The sequence below is a fragment of the Buteo buteo genome, chromosome 23 (genome assembly GCF_964188355.1).
Source record: "Buteo buteo chromosome 23, bButBut1.hap1.1, whole genome shotgun sequence".
Lineage (NCBI taxonomy): Eukaryota > Metazoa > Chordata > Aves > Accipitriformes > Accipitridae > Buteo > Buteo buteo.
Window position 1 is genome coordinate 13,121,150 of NC_134193.1, and position 22,669 is coordinate 13,143,818.

Below are 22,669 nucleotides of genomic sequence, written 5' to 3' on the forward strand. Positions count from 1 at the left end.
GTAGTTACTTGCCATCAGTGTGCTGAACATCTTGCTGAGAAGAAAGATACTGTCCTGACTTGAGGAGCCCTTCAATGAAGGGGCTGATGGTCCCACTCTTTTTTGGGTAGCAATATGTACCTCTTGCGCATCCTTCCATAACTTTGGACCTGGGAAATTAGGGAACCACTTGTATCTATGAGCAGCCCTGGAAAGGAAATGAGTTGCAGGAATAGTCTTTAAAGGAACATCAAAACAACATTTTTTTAATTAGATTGTGGTTTTTTGTTTCACTGAGCTGTAAACCTGAAGTGGCTGTCCCTGAGCAGAGTGCCTCTCCATGCAGCATTATTCAGCTGTTTCTCAGCTGCCGCTGGCTACTGTGCCATGCTACAGCAATTTCTCTCCCTCTCTGGCCATCATCTTCCTATTACTTTAGGTCACCAACAAGCGTGTGACTTCCAGTAATGCCGCAGCCTTACGGGAGCGCTTAATAAATAACGGGATGCAGCGGGGGCAAACAGGAGGATCACACGCGGCGGCAGCCTCCTGCTCAGGCAGAGGAGCTTGGCCGATCGCTCAGATTTGGGAACTGCAGCCAAACGATCCCTTGTCACAGAGTACGTGGGTCCTCTCCAGGTTAATGTTTTATGGCTCTCCTCTTCCCCAGCCCTGGAGTTAAATGCTGCCTTGAGCCACAGGGGGAAATGGATACGGTTGGTTAACACTTCAAAAATGCCTTGAGAGCTGCAGAGGAATGCTGTGATAATGGCTGCTGATCATGGAAGTCTCTGTTGATGCTCTGAAGAATATTTATTCATATTGTGAATCCTTTGCTTATAATTAATTAGCATTGCATTGCAGACCAGGAAGACTTACACATCAGAATCTACTGTGCTGTTGCTTCTTTCTTGTATCCTCCCTCTGGCTCTTGTATCTTTCCTCTTGTGTCTCTTTGATTACAAGCAAGACAGGAAATGTTGAACCTTGACAGTCCAAAACTGTTCAAGATGGAGACAGGGAGACAAATGTGGGAACGCTAGTGCAGCAGGGACTCCTGCAACAAGGGGGTTTGCATCAAAACCAGCATCTGTCTGGGGTGTGAAAGGTGGTGTGTGTATTTAGTCCTTCTCAGCAAGCCAGGCCAAGCATGCACGTGCTTTGCGGTGCTTGGAGAACCCGGCTGTAATCTGCCTTGCACCTGGTTTGTTATTGGGATCACAGGTCTGATTTATTCTGGTTCAAGAGGGATTGCAAAAGAAGCCTAGATCCTTCCAGGGATCCTGCTAGGTTAGGTTGCACCTGAGACTTTTAAAACAAAACTTTTAAGGTATGTAGCCTATGTAATCAGTCAAAATACCCTGGAAAATACAGGAAGGACAGACACAAACATTTTGCTTTGGGATGTAAACAGCATAAGCACTGCAGTGTTTTATAGCAGAGCCAGGGCATAAGTCTAACCATGAACATAAAGAGAACTGGATTAACGTGTTGATCTTGGCCAACAAAGAGGTTTGCAAAAGAAAACATAGTCCTTGGGGAAAAAGTAAATTTTGTTGGAAGTAAGACTCCATTTTTAATATTAAAAGCGTTGCCCTGAAAAGACAGAGTTTGGAGCCAGATTTTAGCTGCTGTAAGTTGGCAAAGCTCAGTTTGCCCAGGTGGCTCTGAGATGACCTGCACTGCTAAGGCTGTGGGTTGTCATCTGTGGCTGGGCTGTATACCTTAAACCCAAGCTTGTGATTGCATGAGCATCATATTTCTGCCTTTCCTGTTTGTCCACAGGTACGTTGGTGAGCTGATATCTGATTCCGAGGCAGACGTCCGTGAAGAGGACTCTTACCTCTTCGACCTTGACAACAAGGTACTGTGTCTGAAGGTATCTAATGAGACAAACCCAAGGTCTTGCCTCTCCAAAACAGCAAAGAGAATATTTGTCTCCATCTTGACGTACAGCACAATCTGAAAGCCTGCAAAGAGGAGGACTGCATCCTCTCTGCATTCTAGTCAAAATATAGAGTGGTTGAGGTAAGGCTTAGGGCTTGTTAAAATGGTAACAGAGCCCAGCAGCACTGGGCTGCCGCAGTACGTGCTGCCCACACCAGTTTTGATGCAAGATGCTCTTCTGTCAAAACCGTTTGGGCATCCTGAGTTCAGTTGTTCAGTTTTTGATACTCAAGTGTGTATGTGCAGGCTTGCAGCTGTGTTGATTGGCAGCTCTGTAAGCTCTTCATAAAAAGGTGAGCTGGAAGACTGAACAGCCCCCCCTCCCCCCCCCTCCCCCCCTGTTCACTTATAAAGGGATCCATCAGATACCCTGGCAGGGACTTTAGGCTTGTTCTGCTGGTAGTTATCCTGCACTGCTCTGTGGAGGGCTGTCTCAGAGCAGAAATCTTGCTTTTAAAAGTGCGATCTAAAGCTTTTAAGCAAGGCATCACTTCAGACTTCCCTTGGGAAAGGAGAAGAGGAGAAAGGTGAGCTGGGGACTCGGAGGAGTGGGGTGGCTTCCAAGGAAGGCTGTAAAACAGTTTCTGTCTTGTTTCTGTCATCAGCTAGTGACAAAGAAGCTTTGCTTTGTTTTTTTGCCCTGTTTTCTTTTTTTTAAAAGCAACACACATTCAACGGCTGAAAAAAAGATAAGTAATCAGTCTTGTAGTCAGTGTGAAAACAGCGGGGTCAAACTGTAATTAAGAAGTTAAAAAGCAGCAGGGACTTCAACCTGGTTCATGCATTTATGAGCAAGAGCCCACCTGGGCCTTGCCTTGCCTTTAGGTTAGCCCCTGGCTGCCTGCCTTGAGGGAGAACCTCTGCGTTTGCTCTTACAAAGCCTTCAGTGAAGCAAGGAGGGAGACCTAAGTATAGGCATAAGCATCATCTTTTTTCAGGGTTATCTTCAAAGTGGAGCATCCGTAGAAAACCAGGCACCAAGTCATGGAGGTATTATTAAAAGAAGCTCATCGGGACAGGCGGAGGAGGGCAGGGCAGAGCCAGCTGGGTCCTGTGGCCTTCTGAGCGATGGGAAATTATTAAGAGTGTGAACCCCAACCCTGGGAGAGGCATCCTTGGGTCCTGGTGTGTCTCGAAGGAGTGGCCTGAATGGGTTTGTGCTGTAGTGAGAGTTGTTGGGTTGTCACTTCTATTGTCCCTGTTCCTTGAGTTGTCACTCAAGGCCATGTGCATGGTGAATCGTTCAGTGTGACAGGTCCCGCAGTCATATCCCATTCCAGATCTGAAAGAGGGCAAACATCAAACAGCCAAAACTTAACTGCCATTGCTGGGTTTCCAGAAGGAAGACATAGCACAATAGATGCTCTTTGAGCTTCCACTGGTTAAAGGGATACTTTTGTTGTCTCTGTACTAGAGAGCTGGAAAAAAACATGCTATTTCTGGGAAGGACAAGGTTGAGTTTTAGCTGGTGTGATTGCTTTCTGTTCATGTCAAGCCACCCCTTTCCCACACACGAGCCCATCCTCTGCAGCCCTTGCTCACACGCTTGGCCAGCCCTGCTGCGCTCCATCAAAGAGAGGCAGCGGTTGGCTGCATGCTGCTGCATCTGTGTGACTCCTGCCTGCCTGCAGGCAAGAAGGGCTTTCTCCGGGCATCTTCCCTTCTAAGAAACCCCAGTGCCTTCCCGCTCTTGAGAAGGAGACTCAGCTCACCCCAGAGCAGGTTCACGGTTTCTGCCCGGTTGCCACCGTGTGACTCTAAGTTCCCAGTACCCTCCATAGCAAGGTGGGAAGCAGTTTGCTTTGGGACTTGTCCTCCTCAGCAGCTTCACAGTGAGGACACTGCCTGTGTTGGTCAAGGCAGCAGGCTCCTTTCTCAAGAAACACCTCTTGACTTGCATGGTGGAGAGCTCAGATCTTTCCAGATGGTCACTAGATGTGGTAGTGGGTGATGTTGTCCTCACCAACCACAGCATCTCCATGGATGAAAGTGAGGGGGTGATGAGAATTACTTACAACTGAAATTAGAGCTGGTAACACCGTGTGTGATATGGGACCATGTGGGGTGACACCTTCCCCAGTCATTGGGACATCTTCCCTGGGCTCCTGCATCAGTCGGGTGGTGTGATCTGGCACAGCTCATCCATTAACGATTGCAAGGTGCTTGCCCAAAAGGGAGTTTGAGCACCGCTAATGGATCCTTTTGCTTTTGGCCTCTTTGCAACTGAAATTAGCTTCTGTAATTAAAGTCTCTGCTTTGCACAGTCATTCTCTGCTGGAATAAAAAGGCCCTGAGGGGGGTTCTTTTATTTTCAAGGAAAACAAAATATTACTGCTCTCTGGGCTCTCTGGAAAGGGAATTTCTGTGTTCTCACTTTCACTTTTATCTGCAAAAACCAGTGTTTTCTTGAGGCTCTGGCTTTGCATTTCTTAGCTGTCATGTTCAATTAGAGGACAGAACAGATGCCTGTTCCCCTATCTAGTGGCTTTTACCCATAAGGTGTCTGTCTGTACCAAACATCAATCCCACTACGCCAAACTGGTGCTTTAGCAGAGCAGGACTGGGGAGAGTTGATGTGCCGGCCAGCGTCAAGGGCATTTTAAAAGGTCTTTGGGCTTGTGGGGGCAGAGCGCTGTGCAGAAAACTGTATTTTCAGGGTACTGTTGAATAGAGAAGTGTGTGTGTGTTTAGTCCTTTTAAACGCGCAGTGGGTGTCCTGCCCTGGTTGTTGTTCTTGAAGCTCTCCAGAGTATTAGTGCAACGACCAATAGTTTTCTCATTTGTTTTATTTAAACAAGTAGCAGTAATAATACTAAACCCAACCTCATCTAATGAAAGATGCAACATTTCTCCTCTAGGATGGAGAAGTGTACTGCATAGATGCCCGTTTCTATGGCAACATCAGCCGCTTTATAAACCACCTCTGTGAGCCAAACCTCATCCCAGTGCGAGTCTTCATGTCGCATCAGGACCTCCGCTTTCCCAGGATCGCCTTCTTCAGCACGAGGCATATAGAAGCCGGAGAAGAAATCGGGTAGGTGCTGTCCCCAGGGCTGCCCTTCCCACGGGGAGCCACCGCCTCCCTCGGGGAAGGATGGATTGTGGAGGGACAAAAGCTCTGCTGCTCCCAAGCTGGTTCACTCTGTCTCTTTGCTCTCTGGGCCGCATCCCCAGAGTCCCCCAGGGATCCTACAAACACACTCCATCCCCTGAAGCTTTGCAAAAACCCTAATTGTGGCAGCACCAAGGATTGCTGACCCTGGCGTCTTGCTCTGCCTGCTTCTGCTTTGCAGTGACCCCATCTCTGTCTCTCTCTTGCAGCTTTGACTATGGAGATAGGTTCTGGGACATCAAAGGCAAATACTTCAGCTGTCAGTGCGGTTCACCCAAGTGCAAACACTCGAGCTCAGCGCTGGCCCAGCGGCAGGCGAGCACCTCGTCCCAGGACACACAGGAAAACGGGCTCCCCGACACCAGCTCTGCCACGGCAGCCGGCCCCTTTTGAGGCTCCGCTCCCCAGAGACTGACTTGTTTTAACCCTATAGATTCACATACTGTCTAAATTTCCATTTAAAGAGAAAAAAAAAAAATACGGAAAAAAAAAAAAAACCCGCTCAAGGAAAGCCAAGGGTTCATGACACTTAGGGCTGTGCCACCGACTGTTACTTGAGGAATAAGTAAAAGCAAATCCCACCTTCGTGGTGTTGTTCTCCCCTCCCTGGTCCTGGAAAGCTGCTGTTTTTCACAGTTGTGTGTGGAGGGGTGGCTGTTGCGGTTTTTTCCATGCGAGCTGTCCTGGCCTCCGTCTCTTAATGTGCTAAGTGTTGTCAGAGCCAAGGGAGAGCTGCCCGTCCTCCGACTATTGTTAATTGAATGGATCGCTCATGCCAAGTCATCTCCAGTTCACTTGTAATAAACTTTGAATACTTGATGGGACTTTCTTTCTAAAAGCCGGGGGGAGCGGGGAGGGGGAGGGAGGTGCTGGCGTTTGGGTTTGCTTGGCACAGCCCTGGGGCAGGTTCTGCTGGTTGGTTTTGTTGGTTTGTTTGGTTTTTTGGTTGGTTTTTTTTTGTTTTTTGTTTTTTTTAAACCATGAATTTCTCCCACGTCTCGCAGGACATTGCGGTGGGGCCTTTCCCTAGGAGCTAGAGGGCATTTCTAACAAATACCCTCTGTATTACCAAATCCACTGGCTTTTTTCTCTTCTGATGAGAAGAAACCCACAGTCCTTACAATCCCTGTGGTCCCTGGCTCTCTCCCAAGCCAACCAGAGACACTTCCCCTAAGACCCTGCTCCCTCCTGGGCTTCCTCCGTTACAAACCAGCTGTCGTCTGCGCCGCTTGGCCGTGTTACTGTCTCAGTGTTCGGTTCATCCATGGAAGGATTTCCCTCGCCCCGTCGCATTAGCGGTTTTAGAGAGCGAAGGTTGAAGGGGATTGTACAAGACACTAACTTCTTAAGAAAACCAGTTTTTTCTTTTTTTAAAAATAAAGTGAATGATATATATATTATAGAGAACCTCGACTTGCGTCCACTGGCTGGGGCAAACAGCAGACAGGACTTGTCACAGCGAGAAGATCCCAGATGCCACCAGCTCGTCTGTTCCCATCACTTTTCTCAACGCTGGGCACCTTCGATTAATTTTTAAGCCACACGCTATGAGGTTTCGATAAACTGATTTATTTTTTACCATTACTGAAACATTGGGGACTAGCATTAAACAGGAAAAAAAAAAACCACACAAAAAAAAAACCAAAACAAAAAAACCCCACAAAACGACAACAAAAAGAAACCACAAAACAAAACGGTGCTGATTCTGGTGTGATTTTTGCTCACCACGTGAATATAAACTATCAATTGTATAAAAAGAACAAAGTGATTTTAGTATAAAAATGCAGGAAAAAAACAAAACTTTTTTTAAATTGTTAGTATTGTAGTGTGAATAAATTTGCCATCACCTTTTGTGTGGTGGCTGGGCAGGTCATTATCTTAATTTTTTTTTTTTTGCATATATCTTTAAATACTGTAATTAGTGCAGTAACAGGTTTTTTTGTTCATCTCTTCTAGAACATTCATAATGCCGTCATGTTTATTATTATTATTTTTTTTCTGTTAATGTTTTTGACAGTTTTAAAGGAGCAGTCTTTTGGCTCTGATCATTTTCTTGTTCTGTTTTCAATGAAATCAATAAAAAAAAGGAAAAAAAAGTGCTTTAAAAGGAGTTTGGCCTTTTTGTCTGCCTATGGCAATGCTGCTGGGCTGGTGGGGATGGCACCGTGTGGGACTGGGGTGGAGGGGGCTGGTGCTGGCACCTCCAGCCGGGGCTGAGCTTCTTATCCTTGGGCTTGAAAGGAAAATGAAAGTATAAAAAAAAAATCCAAACCCTGCATACTTTCAAGCAAGGAAAAAGAAGCATCGGTCGGTCTGCTTTTTGTTCGGGGAGGGTTTGGGGTTGTTTTTTAAATTTTGTATAATCCTTCAGTCTTAAGGTCATCCTATTTGGGAGCCTGGACTCTGGCAGCGGGGCGGGCAGTGCCGGTACCCACCGCCGTGCAGGGCTTAGCGCAGGCTTTGAGGGACCCGTGATGCCTCCCCATCACCTGCATGGAGGCAATGAAATAAATAAAAAAGGCCAAGGAAAGGGGTGAGGGGGAGAATCTCCTGCTTGCGAGCAAATTCCAGGGATATTTTCTGTCATGTGGAGGAGGCGGTGGGGAGGGTGCGGGGCTCTGCAGGTTTTTGGCTGGGCCGACAGCCCTGACCGGGGCAGGGGCTGGGTTTGGGGGCTGCTGCGGGGTGCGCGTCCCGGGGGAGCGGTGCCGGGGGGTTCCCCCGAGCCCCGGGGTGCCGGGTGTGGGTGGGGGCTGCCGGGGCTGCGTGACTAAGCACAGCCACCACGCGCCCTTGCTGTCAACCTGCGTCGGGAAAACAAGCAACTCTCTGAGTCACTGCCAGTCGATAGCTCGTAAAAATATTCATAAACGGTAGGAAAAGCCAGGCCTGATGCCAGCCGAGGATGGGAGGAGCGGGCAGGGCTTCGGCCGCTGCCTCGCACGCTCGCCCACCTCTCACCCACCTGGCAGGAGCCTTCGTCACCCACAGAGTCCCAGAGACGTCCTCATCATCCTCACTCACCAGTCGGGTGGCTTGAGGGCAGTTGGTCAATGAAATACGATGTCTTTAGGTTGGGTTTGTTTGATGAGAAATGATGGGTTTTGCCGCTAGAATTGCAAAGAGCGCCAGTAGGAATAGCCAGAGCTGTCGGGGAAAGTGAGCAAGACCCTTGACAACACCCCCGTGCCCCTGCGTGTCGAGACCATTTAACTATGGGCTAATGCTAATTATAATAATACACTCCAATATTGTATAATTAAACATTATAATGAAAATAATACACTTTAATTGAAGGTGAGAAGTGGAAAACCCCCAGAGAAATCTAATCTCTGAATGTAACTTTCCTGAAATCAGTTACTTTCCTGGGGTCGAGGTGGGAAATACACATGGTTTTGGTGGTGTGTGGGGGTCACACGATGCCGATCCTGGGTGCAGGCAGGATTTGCACCCGGCGGAGACAGGTGGAGGTTGAGCACCGCCAGCTTGCACATAGTCCCGGGTAACCCCCAGCACCACTGGGTGATGCCTTTGCTCTTCTGTGCAAATAACTGCAAATTAAATATACACATTCAATGCCCCACCACATTTCCCCAGGTGAGGATGAGCCAGAGAAGGGCTGTCAATTTTAATAGGAATTCCTGCAAGGCCAGCGGGCCTCGGCTCGGCGGCTGCTCCAGGGGCGGGGGAGGCGAAAGGGCTGTCGCTGCTCCGTGCTCTCCCGAAACAGCCGGCACGGAGCCGGGGGCTCTGGGGTTGGGGTATGTGACCAAATCCTCCTCAGCCGCTCTGCCAACCCCACTCGACTGCAGGCAGCGGCTTGTTGAGATGTTTCATTTCAAAGGATGCAACAATTTTAATGTTAATATTTTCCCTGAAGCTAAGCTGCTCTGTCGCTAATCGATGGCTCCTTATGAACTGCAGGTGCCAAGCCTTTGTCGTGCACACCCTGGGCTGCGCGAGGAGGTGTCCGTAACCCTGATTTTGCTTTTGTTTGAGAGAGAGATGTCTTGTCTTTTAATGCAGCGAGAGCATCTGCTGCAGGCTTTGCTCTCAAGCAGCTGGTAGTCACTTTGCTTGTGGCAGTAACCAGCACCGGAGGATTTCTTTTCCTTTTCAGCCACCACCAAGTGAGACGTGAGGCCTTGCAGCCGCCCTGCGCGGGGCCGGGAGCCTCCCCTCGGCTCCGCCAAAGATGCAAAAAAACCTCCATTCATTGGCCTTTTCCTGGGGATTTTGGCACTCCGTGTGCGATGCTTTGGGACATCCCCATGGTCACGCAGCCACCCTGGGGAGTGGGACCGGGGCTGGATTCTGGATTTGGGTGCTGAGTTCAGGTGGGGGGTGGGGCTGAGCTGTGGGGGGATCTTGCGCATCCTGCAGCATCGCACCCTTGCCCATGTGGCTAGGAGGAAGGTTACAGGGCAAAACCCCTGATTTCACGGAGCCGGAAGAGACACCGGTCTCCTTCCATGCGTGGGACATCCCTGCTCCCTTTCTTCTTCCCACTGGATTTTCCTGAGGGAAGGTCGGGGACCCCCAGGCCAAGGTGGGGGTGCGCCGGTGGGTCTGCACTGAGCTGGGTCCTGTCTGCAGGACAGGGTGCAATGGCCCTTTTTGAGGTGCTGCACTGCACTCACATCTCGGGGCAGGGGGGGGATGTGCTGATTCCCTACAGGAGCAGGGCTGGGCAATTTGGGGTGCCTTGTCAGGGGGCTGGGTTGTGGCACTGAGCCAGGCTCCTTCATGCACACCTCCCTCCTGCACCCTGCTCCCGGTGGGCATCAGCCCCCCGGTAGCGATAGGGGAGCATTGTACAGGGGCCGGTCACCTGCTCCGGGGCCAGCAGACAAGATGTGGATGGATCAAATCCAGCTGCGCGGGATCACATGGCATTTCTCCATGCAAACCCGCTGTGCACCGAGCAGGTCGTGGAGCTGGTGAGCTCATGCTGGCTCATCTCTCTGAGGCCTGCTGGACATGGGGGGTGTTAGAAAGGCACCTGAAAGGCAGGGTCCCTTGCCCTGCACCTGAACTGGCCCAGCAAAGCCATAAAATTACCCTGAAATACTGGAGCTGATCTGGCTTCTCGTCTTCATAAACTCTGTCTCTCCCTTCATCCTGCAGTGCTGACCTCCCTTGCCGAGGAAATGTGAGCAAGAGAAATGGTTAGCCTGCAGGCTGGGAACAGCAAGTAAGAGTTATAAAATCTGTATAAATGTACAATTTCACCCCACGTCTTATTCTTGAGCCTTTGCCAGAGCTGGAAGAAATATTAGTTTATCTCACCGATAGCACAGAATATTCCCTCGTCTGCCAAAAGAGCTCCCTTATCGCCCTTTTAATTTCCTTTCTAGTGCTACAGGGCAGGATGAAAAGGCTCGGGTGCTATCGCTGTTGGCAGGGAAAGGCCTTGATGTCCTGGCTGCCAGCTACGAGAGCTTCGCATCAGGCTGAGGTTCAAGCTGAAAGTCTGCAGACAGGTTGGGAGCAATGAAGCAAGGGAGGAGAGAGGTGTTGACGCCAGGTGAGGTCGGGGTCAGCCCCCTTGTCCCTTCCCCAGGCAATAGTACAAATGGACTAAATGCCCAGAAGAAGCAAATATTGCTTAACGCTGCCTGCAAGCAGAGGTGTGATGCTGCTGTTTTAATTGGGATGGGGAGGTTGAACAGGATCAGCCCCACGCCCAAGTTTTCCTGCTCAACTCTGCCTTTTAGTTTCTATTTAACCAATGCGAGAGTCATTAAAGAGGACTCAGCACCTGACGACCACGTTGAGCATCTGCTGGGCCTCCGACGTTGCTGGTGGTGCTGGGCAGAAGACATGAGGGGATGACGTCTTGCTGGACGTACCTGCGTGCCGTGGAAGGTGGCAGCACCCGTCAGCCCTGCCGGGGAACGGCAGCACGGTGCCAAGAGAAACCAAAGCCCCCGGCCCCGTGCCAAGGAGCACGCGGTGCAATCCACTGCTTCTGCGCAGGATGCGGCTCACCCCGCTGACGCCCGGTCCCAGCTACCCAGGGCTCAGTACCCAGCCTGGTGAACGCGCCTTTCCCAGAGCTCGGGCAGAGCCGAGCCGTTCGGTTACCTCTGCTCTTACAGCAGCATCAAAGGGACCTCAGCAGCCCTTGCAGCAAGGAAATGCTCCCGTGCCCAGAAAGTTTGTATTTACAATGAATAAATGCTCCCCAGCCCCTCTGGGATGGGTGGAGAACTGCAAGGAAGGAAACCCAGGCAATGAGAGAGTCCTGACCACGTTACACCCTGATCAGCACATGCTCAGCACTAGCAAAGGTGGCCAAAACAGTCGGGGATTGTTAAGCAGCTCTTCGCCGTCCTTTCTCTTGGAGGCCTGAAGGGTTTGCAGGTACCTAAGATGAAGGCCCAGGCCCAGGCCCCGGACCTGCTAGGACCAGGGGGTTTATGCCTCAGGGCTGCCCGTTCTCTTATTAAGCCATCACAGCCTGATGTTTGGCTGGGATTGAATTCACCATTACAGCAAACTTCCCCAGCTGACCTGGTAGGAGCAGGGCATCAGCGCAGTAAGCCAAGACTTTGTTTAAATACTTGGAGCTCTGCTATCTAACAAGAATGACAAGAGATTACATTAGGGAAAGGGCTGGCTATTTTAAGAGGGATCCATTTGCCAACTTTCCTGGCTGCAGAAGTCTTTAATACTGCTGCAGGAATAGAAAGCGTTGGACACATATGGATCCTATGCACCCAGTTAACCACTGAGGGTGGGTTTGCAAAAGGTATAAAACGCCTCTAAGCGCAGGCAGAGCCAAGTGCATTTTGGACCGAGTTAATTTTAAGGAGGTGACTGGGGAGCAGGGACAGGGAGCTGTGGGGGCATCAGAGGATCTATAGCTGCATTTTGCATTTGTGATGTTTTTCCCTTCCCCAAAGAAAGGGGGGAAAGGGTAAGCATTAGCAGATGACCCTCTTTACAGAACAATTAATTCCCATCCCATGCTGCTGCCGCCCTTCTGGGGATGCTTTAAAACGCCAGTGCTGGGGAGCTGCGTGCTGGTGCCTGCCCTGTGCTCTGCTGTATGAACACAGGGTCATTGGGATGCTCTGTAGCTAAATAAGCTGGAATCAGAGGTAAGATGAGGATTTGTGGTGTTGATAAGATGGAAAATGTAAAGATTTTTTGGGCTAGAAGTTCTCTCTGCTGGGGGGGTGGTGTTTACCGCATCATGCTTATCCCTTGAGAGCCCAGAAAGGTGGGGGTCTGGAGCCCACCATGTGGAGGATGTAAAGCACCTGATTATCAAGTGCTTCCCCTGTCCTCTGAAGGATCCTCCATCTGTGTTTTCAGAAAGAGGTTGATTTAAATGGTGATGTATTTGCCTGTGATGTGTAATAAGCTTAAAAAAAAAATCAGCAATCCTTGTTTGAAAAGCAGAACAACATGCAAGAAATCATTGAGGTTTTTCTTCCTTCTTTCAGAAAATATAGCGGCAATGAAATAGCAGTGATGGGTAAATAATAAAAGCCTTCTGTGTGGCTTACTCGTACTAGATAAGCATAAAGCCCCACTGATGCAGGGCTCAGGGTGGGCAGAAAATATTCCACCTGAGCAACAGCAATTAGTGCACTTGGCTTTGTCTTTGTTGTGCTCTGTAAATATAATTCTGAACAGCAGATAAGCTTTACCCAGACATAATAAGAAGAATATCCTTTTCTTCTGCCTCTGCTGGGAAGAGAATTTTTCTCTAGTTGTGCAGCTGTTGGAGGAAAATAGCTGGAATAAATTGCTTGGGAATTTGTGAACAGCAAACATGGCCTGCAACATTAGCAAAATGACTGTATAAATGAGTAAAAAAGGATTGGGGAGAATATTCTCATTTATATCATGAACATCCCTTTGACACAGACTTGAATTGGAGGAAGTTCAGGAACTTTTGTGGCGTAAAACCATTTTGTTTTGCTGATGATAGTTTGCGTTTTCCCTCCTGCTGTGGCAGGGAGCCACTTTTCTGCCCATGGTGCAAATCTCCCAGAGCAGCTGCAGCTCTTCTGGGGAGAGTGGGTTGGGTTAGGTACCTGATGGGATGCTGGAGCTGTACACCTCAGGGTGGAGAAAGAGCAGGAATTGATGACTCAGTGGGCAGATACGTGATGCTCAGCATCAGCACCCAATGGCCACACAGGGACTGGAATGGGGAAGTGCCAAACTGCTGGTTTTAAATGGGAGGCAAAAACTCATTTAGGCAATTTTGTGCTGATGCACTTTCTGCCTAAGCTATCCCTGCATTTCATTTGGATATAAATCCTCTTCTTGAACTCAAATGTTGCTAAATTGCTCAGCTATGAGACATGAATGTGCCCTGCTCTGCCCTGGGGTTGGTTGCATTTGCTGGTGGATGAGCAATCCCCTGCCTTGCCTCTTACCCCATGTGAAGGCTCTGTACAATTTAAGTAGTGGTGTGGATCCTCCCACCCAACCCTCTACCCAGTGCATGCTCAGTAGCTGGATGATATCTCTTCGCCTCAGTTTCCCATCGTTAAAATGAGAATAAAACTTCCCAGTGGATTGTGTGGTCCTTTATGTTCCTCACTTGCCTGCGGGCACTTGAAAACCTCACCCCGTCATTAACAGCTACGGAGGGTGCTGCTGTGCAGGGTCTATGTGAGCCTGTGAGAGGACACCCTCCCTCTATCATTTGAAGACAAATAGAATAGAAAGCCAGTGATTTGGGGCCAAACATGGGAAGACATTGGGGGAGATAGAGAGTCTGGTATAATACTGGTTTTTAAGAGGATGAAGCTTCTTCTCTAAAACTAGCCTGGAAAACATACTCGATTGTTTGGGCAGATGATACATATTTTTAGTTAAATTTTCTTTTGCTTTGAAAGTACTATTGCAAATTTCTTTAACCTATTGCAGAGAAGGTAAAAGAATACCAAATGACCTGCAAACTTTCCATCCTTGTCTCTCCATGCAATATATCTGCTGGTAAAGGTGGTGTTAAACGGGCAGGCTGGGTGTGCTCTGAATTCAGTGGTCTGGCTGCTCAATACATGTATCTCTGACATAATTAACAGCCTCACATGCTGCTGCGCTGGGCACCTCCCAGGACACAGAGACCTCCCCGTACGGCACTCCAGCTCTCCCATAGCAGGAGACCCAGCAGCGTGGCATCTGCTATTACAGACGAGCCATCTCTCCAAATACAGTGACCTCAGCTTTGGGGCATGATACTTTAAATGGTTTCTCTGTGCAAAATTCAGCTTTGTGCAGAAAGATGCATCTCACTTTCTTTGAGGGCTGTGTTTCTATATGCCTGGAAGGTGACCATCCCTGTGCCATCACTGGGAGCTGCTTGCTGGCATAGCAGATCTGCTTCTGGGAAAAGTGCTTGCCAGACCCTCTACTGTTGCATGAACGTGCTCTTTGCTGCCACTGCATTTACCCTGACTATGTGCAGAAACCTCCCCTGTGGGTAAAAATGCCCGTTGTTTCAGATGGTGCCTGGATCTCAAGGTCTACTGGCCTATGTAAAATAGCTTTTTTCCAGTTATTTGCAATGTCTCCATAATTCTTCATAAACCGCATGCAGAAAAAAAAAAGTCAGACAAGGGACTTGAGGCTTGGTTAAGCGTGGATTTTCCCTATGGGAAGGAAGATGTCACTGCCCAAGGGGAGCTCCTGGTGCTGAGCCTTCCTCGCAGCCGTGCTGCCTGCGTCATCCCGGTGTCATCACTGCCCCATGGACCTGGTCCGAAGGAAACTCACTTCTGCGGTGCCTGGCTCCTGCTGATGCTGGGCAGAGGATGGGGACAGAAAAGGGGTCGCTGGGAGCTGCTGCCAGACTCAAAATGTTACATTTCTCTGGAACAACAATTTTGCTGCATATTGGATTCTGTTAAAGGAATTCAATTTAGAAAACATTATGCCAGGGAGAGGAGCAGAAGGGCAAAACATTATGGCTAAATAATTTCAATTAACCATTCCAGACCTTTCTTGCTAATTAAGTTGAAATAAGTGCTGCCTGGTCTACAGATCTGTGGAACTGAGATCCTTGCGCAGCATTGGTCAATGCGGCTTCGACGACATCTACAGTGACTTCTTCCAGCTGAGGGCTGGACCTAAGGACATGTTGTTTTGATGTTATTGAGCCTTATTTCTTGAAGGAAAACAGAGAAAGAAAAATCTTGACTGTGAAATAGAGCTCAGATATCTCTTATGTAGTCAGTCCTTGCTGCCACTTAACTTGGCATATACGACAATTTTCAAGCTAATTCTTAAATCAGTATAAATATCCAAGTACTGCCTAGACCTAGGCAATCATCTAACTCAATTCTGCTTTGGAAAAAACACCCCAGATTCAAATATGAAGCTTTACCAGAAGTCTTTGGTGATCAACCATGCTTTTGAAAGCTAGCAGATATTCATGCTAGAGAAAGTTAAATTCACTGTTCAGATTATTGATTATTCTTCATTGACCTTTTAAGTAGTTGCCCTTGGTATTAAAAGACCAACAAGTGTTGGGCTGTTTGCCTTACCCAGCTGCATTTCAGGCCAATTCCCAGATTTGGATGACAGAAGTATTTACTCATGGTTGAGTGCTGGAAATTCCTGAGATTTTGGCTCAAAATCAAAGGAAGCTCAAACACTTGGAGGGTTGGGAAGTGCTATAAAGCCCTGACCAACTTGTCTGGGCTTGTGCTGGGCTTTATCCTCACCATATCTCTGCCAGCTCTAATTTCTGCAGGGAACATCTTCCCTGAGCTTCCCAGCCAACTCATTTCTTCAGTCCCCTTCTCTGACATCCTAAAAAAAATGACAATGAAAAATAGCTTCCCCCACCCCCCCAAATGTTTACATGCCTCCCCTATTCACTTGTCTAAATATGTATTCCCTCCGGTTGTTTTCCTTTCTTGTGTGAAGTCTTAACTTTGATTATGAATTCTTTGGGTCAAAGACCATGTGATTGTATAAGTTCATAAACTGTGGTTACTGATGCAAATAATGTTGGAGGATGCAGTATAAAATCTCAAATCTTTCAGTGCCTTTCATTTCTAGCATTGTGGAAAATGCTGTTTTTCTGCTTGCTCTCCTCAGTCTATTGCCTTTACTAGTCTTTTCCACTTTTCCATATTTTCATTCTCTAACTTGATATTTGTCTCCTTTCTCTCCCTGATGAGGCTTTCTCACCTATCTGTTTATGTAGGGGGAAACAAAGTTTTGATTTTCCTCTTAGCAGGAAAAGCAGCTCCCACACAGGGTGACATGACCTTGTGCTGCTCAGACTCTGCTGGGGCTTCAGTGTTTAAGGACAAACTGTTGCTACTGTTTTACCGGGGGCGGGGGGGGGAAACACCAAAAAAACAAAAAAACCAACATGTGGCATTTGCTCTAGGGATTTTGCTTCTCTAACCCCTCTAGCTGCCATTACCTACCCCACACTACATGTGTGAGGCTACCCCGAAGATGGGTTTCTTTCTGGGCTGTGCAGAGATTTTGCTCCTTCTCTATCAAAAGTAGCAGAGCTCTTGATGTTGGTTCATGCATCTTCACTCTGCTGGAGAGATGCAGGCCTGGAAGCTGTCAAGGAGGCTCTTTTATGAGCACTTTAAAGCAAAAAATGAAATTGGTGCCTGAAGAGTAGATACGACTAATGAAGCTGTTTTATCTTTGCCATTTGTATGTACACAGAGTGGGGGTAAGGGGAATCCTACCGAGTGTAGCAAACACATGTAGGGCAAAGCAGTTAATAGGATGAAAATGAAATCAATACCCGGGACTTAATTAAGAAGCTGGTTTTATTCACATCCCAAGAGAAAGGCCCCAAGATCAGAGATGCCAAACACTTGCTGGATTGCAGTCCCACACAGGCTATGTCCTGCAGGCCACTGACAGCCCAGCAGCCTTATTAAATGTTATTTTCAGCTGTGTGTTCAGTAGATAACAAGAGGAGAAGGCAAGGAGGGAAGAAACAAGGATGCAGTCTAATGGTCCTCCAGCTTTGGGAGCTACTGCTCAGAGTTGCACAGGTATTTGGGGTTAGTCTGTGCAATCCCCAACTCTTGTATGTGTTTTTTTGCAGGCTTTGTGCAGGGAGAGGATCACCCTCTGAGAGAGGAGAGGGTTTATAGGGCTCCAAGATGGAATGAGGAGGGAACACCAAGCGTGCATAACACTTCTCTTGGAAAGTACTGAGCTCTTTTGCTTTTATGCCACTTGAAAGCAAAATGAGCCTGATGTGTTTATTTCTCAGTGAAGTGAAAAATGCAGCTGTTCCCAAGAACTAATCCTTTATTAGACTATCTGAAATAGGAACAGTAAAGACATCAGTAAAGGGAAATATACTAAACAATGAACTGGGCTACTCAGTTATTTTGTGTTACTGAATGTTTTGGGACTAAAGCAAGCAACCAATTTCTGATTAAATTACTGAATTTTTGTCCTGGTTACATATAAAATGAACAAGGTGCTTGGAAAGGTTGGAAAATGGATGGTTAAAGACCATGCCTGGCAGTGTGAGCCTGGTGCCGGACCTGGTGTTTGCAGGCTGACTTGGCAGGGGAGGCTGATGTTACTGCAACTAAACTGAAGAGCAGAGCTGTAGGCAACTAGTCTGTGAGCCACCCTGTTCCTCCACCCTGGCAGGAAGGTGAGACCTCAAAGTGAGCAAAATAGTCATGCTCCTTCTAGATTTTCTCTTCCCAGATAGCATAAATCAGTCACAGTGAGGCTTGCTGATTTATACACGACTTGTTTCACTTGTGACTTTTCCCCTGTTCGTGCCCTCTGGTACTGTTAGTATCTGAGCAGAAAGCCAGGCTTCATTAAGATGCCTCTAGGCTCTCCTTGGTTTTGAGAACCACCCTTTCTACAAGGTGTACTGTTCCTCTGCGTGGCTTTTGGATACAAGTATCAACCTGTGTGGCCATGGTTACCTGCTTAAGTGATTTGGTCCACTCTTCTTCCCCAGAAATGTCTGGCAGACCCATCTGCAGTGTCGAGGAGGGTGGTTCAATGGGGCTCATCTGGGCTGTTGTCTCCTCCAGCCCTGCTACCCATGATGGCTAGGGGGCTGTTTAGAGCAGGCAGTGGTCCTGGCAGCTTTCTGAGCACAAGGAGGTACCATTCCCCTTTGTTCCCACTTAGCTCAGGCCACAAAACCAAGCGGTGACCTTGTCAGGGATGCTTTGAAGCTACTGCCACAACATTGCTGCCCATACAGGAGGTAGCATCAAGCTTGCTCAGCTCAAATACCCAACAAGTCAAGTCCTGCTCCCACAGTAGTTCCTGTTGCTCTTAACTCTGTCCTTATTGCTCAAAAGTGTAAAGAGCTTGGTCTACTGCACACCAAGCCCATCTGATGATTGACTGAGTCCTGGTCCTGGTGGTCTTGGCCTTCAGCCCTCACTGGGCTGCTCTGCAGCTTCATGCAAATGACCCCGTGGGGAGGCAGGATGGCAACAGTGCTGGGAGCTAAGCTGACCACCCTGCTCACTGGCATTAAAGCGCATTATTCCACCCAAGTGATGATCCCTCTGATTTTCACATTACAGGAGATGGTGTCAAGCCAATACTGAATGCCCCATTCACTGGCAGAGAAATGTGTCCCTCCTCTGAATGCTTGCAAGCTGTAATCACTATGTTTAACTTGTAGAGATGCCAGTATTTAAAACACTGCCTGTACGTTTGTATTTTGCCAAGGGGTAACTTGAATAATGAACACCATCATTTGACAGGAACATGGGGACTTGCCTCTTCTCTGGGAGGGTGGGGGAAGAGGCCAGCGCGTTGCTGCGCTCATGGAAGAAAACTGACCTGGGGAGAGGAGCAGTCCTGGTTGCGTCTAAAGGTCCTGGATTAGTTAACCGAAGAAGCATTTGATCTGATGATCACACAGGCTTCTTAGATGCTAAAGAAAACATCAAACAGCTGGACATGAAAGGCAGACTGCTCATGCTGGATGGCCTTGCCTTCACCCAGCCCACCTTCCTCAGCTGGGTGTTGAGTACTAGTTGTTCCCGAGTTTCCTTTCTCCATGAAAGGTCAAAGTCCTGCAGCAGATTGAGATGGGGTAACTTCCAAGGAGTGAGACTGTGGGGTTTGGAGTTTTTTGGTTCAGATCATGAAAGATTTTCTGTTATTTTAAGACCATAGGCAATTTCTCTGATCCCAGAAAACCAAGTGATGGCACAGGAGTGTTGTCTCGCTAGGAATAATGCAACCATGGGCTTGAATCAAATTTTTAAAAATATATGTGACCTCCCTTTGGATTCCCACAGGTTTTCTTAGTGACATTAGGTCTTGCCTTGCAAAAAACTTTAACTGCAGTCAGGGGGAAAAAAGACTTGGAGCTCCACATTAGTCTAACTGGTGAGCTCCTGGGGAAGGAAGCAACCAGCAGCACTTGAGGGGCTGTTGTCACCTCTGGGTGCTGTGTTGCGTGTTTGGTGATGGGACATCACCTTCTGGACTGCCCCAGCCTGGAAATAGCAGACATGGTCCCTGTGCAAGTTGGATGCTGTCCATCACTGTGTCTTTGGTGTCACTGTCACCTTTGGGAACTACAGCACCATCAGCAGGTGTGCCCCACCACACTTTCAGTTCTTCTTAGAGATGAACATGCTGCAGTAGGTTAAGTGCTGACTTCTTCAGGAACTGGGTGCCTATTGCTGAGATGCTTATGAGACTCACACAGGGCTATAAACACTTTTTGAAACTTTAATTTTTAAAAATTGAATTGCTTTAGAGATGTTGACAGTGTGCTTGTTTTCCAGAAGCTGGCAATAGGTTTAGTGCTTGTGAAAATCTGCCATATACCTTTGAGGCCTCTCTTCTGACCACTGGACTCCTCTTGCTGCCAAAACTCAGACAAGAAAATGGGCCTCGTGGTCCTGAATCTGCTTTGCTTTATTTTATTTCTTACTTTTAACCTCTGTTCTTGTCATTTCTTGCAATGTGGAATTGTTAGCTGCAGTTTCTTCCTCTGATTTCCCCCTTTCTGGCATTGCTGGGCCTCTTCTGCAGCACTACCCACCAAAAAGCTTGCTCAGCTTTGCTACGTTTAGGCAGTTTCTCTCATTTATGGCTCAGCCTGTGCAGTTCAGGCACACGCAGTGGTATACAGCAAGGGTTTGAAATACGAACTCTTCAGCCATCTGACTTTCTTTGCGGTAAATGTTTGGTTGTGGCATGTGCTCTGTCTGCTGATTAAAATTATTTTCTCGGTAATAGAAGCTCTCAGAAGCTCTAATGTGAGGAGGAATAATTAAGTCCTCTCGGTAATGCAAATAAATAATGCCTTCGGAGAGTCCTGAGTGCATCATAAATCATCAGAGTTGTGTCCCTGAGATGCCACCTCCTTGTGTCCTGATGCTGAATGATTATGGCAGGGTTTTATCATGTGTTGTATACAGATCACCCGCTGGCCCCTAATGCCACCTGTAATGTCACTGCCTGAAGAGTCTGGTGACGCTATGGTGTCCCTGATGCCTGGTTGTGACCTGTTATTATTTTATGTAACCCCTTTGTAACAGGAATGAAGCATCTCAGGATTTTTGACTGTGTCTCCTCCAAATAGCTCTATTGTGGAGAGAAATGCTGCTATCCCTCCATCTGTATAGAGGTAGAAGCATACAAGACCTAGCCTGACAGAATCCAGTGCTATGCTATAAACATATATATACACATTTTTATATGTATGGTTTTAAAATATATATCTCTCTATGTAGATAGCAACATTTGATTTTTTGTTTGTTTGTTTCTTTTGTTGTTGTTAGAGCTTTGGGAGCCCATACTGAGCATCTGGGCACATACCAGGCATAAGAGAAGAGACAAGTGCCTAAGAAAGGGATTCCTAAAGGGCAACTGGGGGAAATATCCTGGAGAAAGGTGCAATTTTTCCACTAACTACCCAACAGGACATAGCTGTTGGATTCTGAACTGTTTCTATCATGCTTATTCCTCGAGTCGTAGTTTGCATGCTGTCTCCTTATAGTATGGCTTCTCAGAAGACTTTCTGGGTCGGAGGAGGTGGTGGTGCCTCTGTTACATGGTCCCCCAGCAATGAGAGCATCAGGAGCTCCTGTCAGGGTGCATCACATTAGAAGGGAAGTGCCTGATCCATGACACTTGCTGGTTGTAAGTGTAAGCATGTGCATTATTCACTTGGCATTGCAAAGGCTTGGAGAACTTCAGGTATGACCAGAGGTGGGTGTTTAGAGACATAGGAAAAGTTTCTGGTGGAAACTCAGGGCTTCAAAGACTTGAGGTGCCCCCAAGGTGGGTGGAGATGCCCACCTCTACAACAGTAAGGGGTAGAGCAGGCATCCCTGAGTAAGTAGCTTTACACATGTGCATTTCTGAGAGCTGCTCCAAAAAGAGCCAGACTCTTTCCTTAAAAATTTTAGGGATGTCTCATTTTGCACATGATGTCCTGCTTCCCTACAGCAGGTTCTGGTACTGGAAACCAGCACATGGATGAAAATCCTCCCTTCATTCCTGTGAGTGACTGAATGGACCCACAGTGGGACAAGGTTGCTGCTCTTCTCTTTTGAGAGGAAAACTCTTGTGTGGAACAGGGGTGACTTGTTGCTTTGGGAGGCTCGGCTGTAAGCTTCTCTGAAGGGATGCTAGCAGCTTCCCTCCGCTGAGACAGACTGGCTTGTTTAGTCTGGCCCATTTACGGAGCCTGGCATATGAGCGTGGAAAGGAGCTGCTCTGTGCTCCAGGAGCATCTCTCTGTCATGTAGACCAGCTTCTTACAGTGCCTGACTGCAGGGAAGGAGGAGAAAGATCTCCCAGGTCATGGGGGGGAAAATGGATTCCTCCGTGGGAACAAGAGCCCCAGCAGGGCTCTGGCTTCCCAAGATCAGCATCACAGGAGGAAGATCTCATGGTGGGCAGTGGGTGCTCTGCTCCTGCCTGCTCCCAGAGCTTGTGGGAATCGACAAGGAGTGGCCAAGTACCTGTATAAATATCTGCAGAAGCTGCGTGTGCCCATGCTGAGGACCGAGGAGCTGTGTAGTGTGGCACTGGCAGCTGCTTAAAATCCAGCACCAGTCCCGAGGCTGTGCCTTACTCTCCCGCAGGAGCCATAAGCAGAACTGACTGCAGAGGTGCTCCTGATGCCCAGAAGAGCCGATGCCCCTGGGCTGGGCAGGTGGTTGTAAACCTCCTCCCCGCCATTTCCCTCGCAAATCGTTAGTCTTTCAAAGTATTGCAGAAACCAGAAACCCGCTTCATTTATAAGGCTACCCTGTGGAGCGCCAGGGCTTGTGCTGGCTGGGGAGCACGGCGGGAGCCGAAGGCAGAGGTGACAACGGGGGCGATACCCCACGGCAGAGCCGTGGGAAGCCCTCCCGCGGCCGTGGGTGCGGGGCGGTGGAACCCAGAGCCCCGCGTGGGCTGCGGGGCGGGCTGAGAAGAGGTTCAGTTCTGGCCGTGCTGGAGCAGAGGGCGCTGGAGCCCCAGAAAAGGCCCGAAGCCGCAGCGAACGGCTGCCCGATCCCCCCGGCTGCCCGATCCCCCCGGCTGCCCGATCCCCCCGGCTCCCGCTGCCGCCCACGCCGGGGCCGGGCGACCCCTCGGGGATGGGGAACCCCCGGGATGCTGGTTTGGTTTAGCCACCGCTGTCCCGCAGCTGCAGGGTGGCTTCTG

At 48.5% G+C, this 22,669-nt stretch overlaps 1 protein-coding gene across 17 annotated transcripts in view; it reads left to right on the top strand.

Moving 5' to 3' along the window:
* EHMT1 (euchromatic histone lysine methyltransferase 1) overlaps window positions 1–6,838 on the top strand; it is a 124,264-nt gene extending 117,426 nt beyond the window's left edge. For all 17 annotated transcript variants that reach the window (XM_075056150.1, XM_075056154.1, XM_075056162.1 and 14 more), the window contains 3 exons: window positions 1,765–1,843; window positions 4,785–4,960; window positions 5,248–6,838. In XM_075056150.1, coding sequence (XP_074912251.1) covers window positions 1,765–1,843; window positions 4,785–4,960; window positions 5,248–5,431 — 439 coding nt within the window. In that variant the 3' untranslated portion in view covers window positions 5,432–6,838. The remainder of the gene's footprint in view (window positions 1–1,764; window positions 1,844–4,784; window positions 4,961–5,247) is intronic.
* Window positions 6,839–22,669: the final 15,831 nt, after the last annotated feature.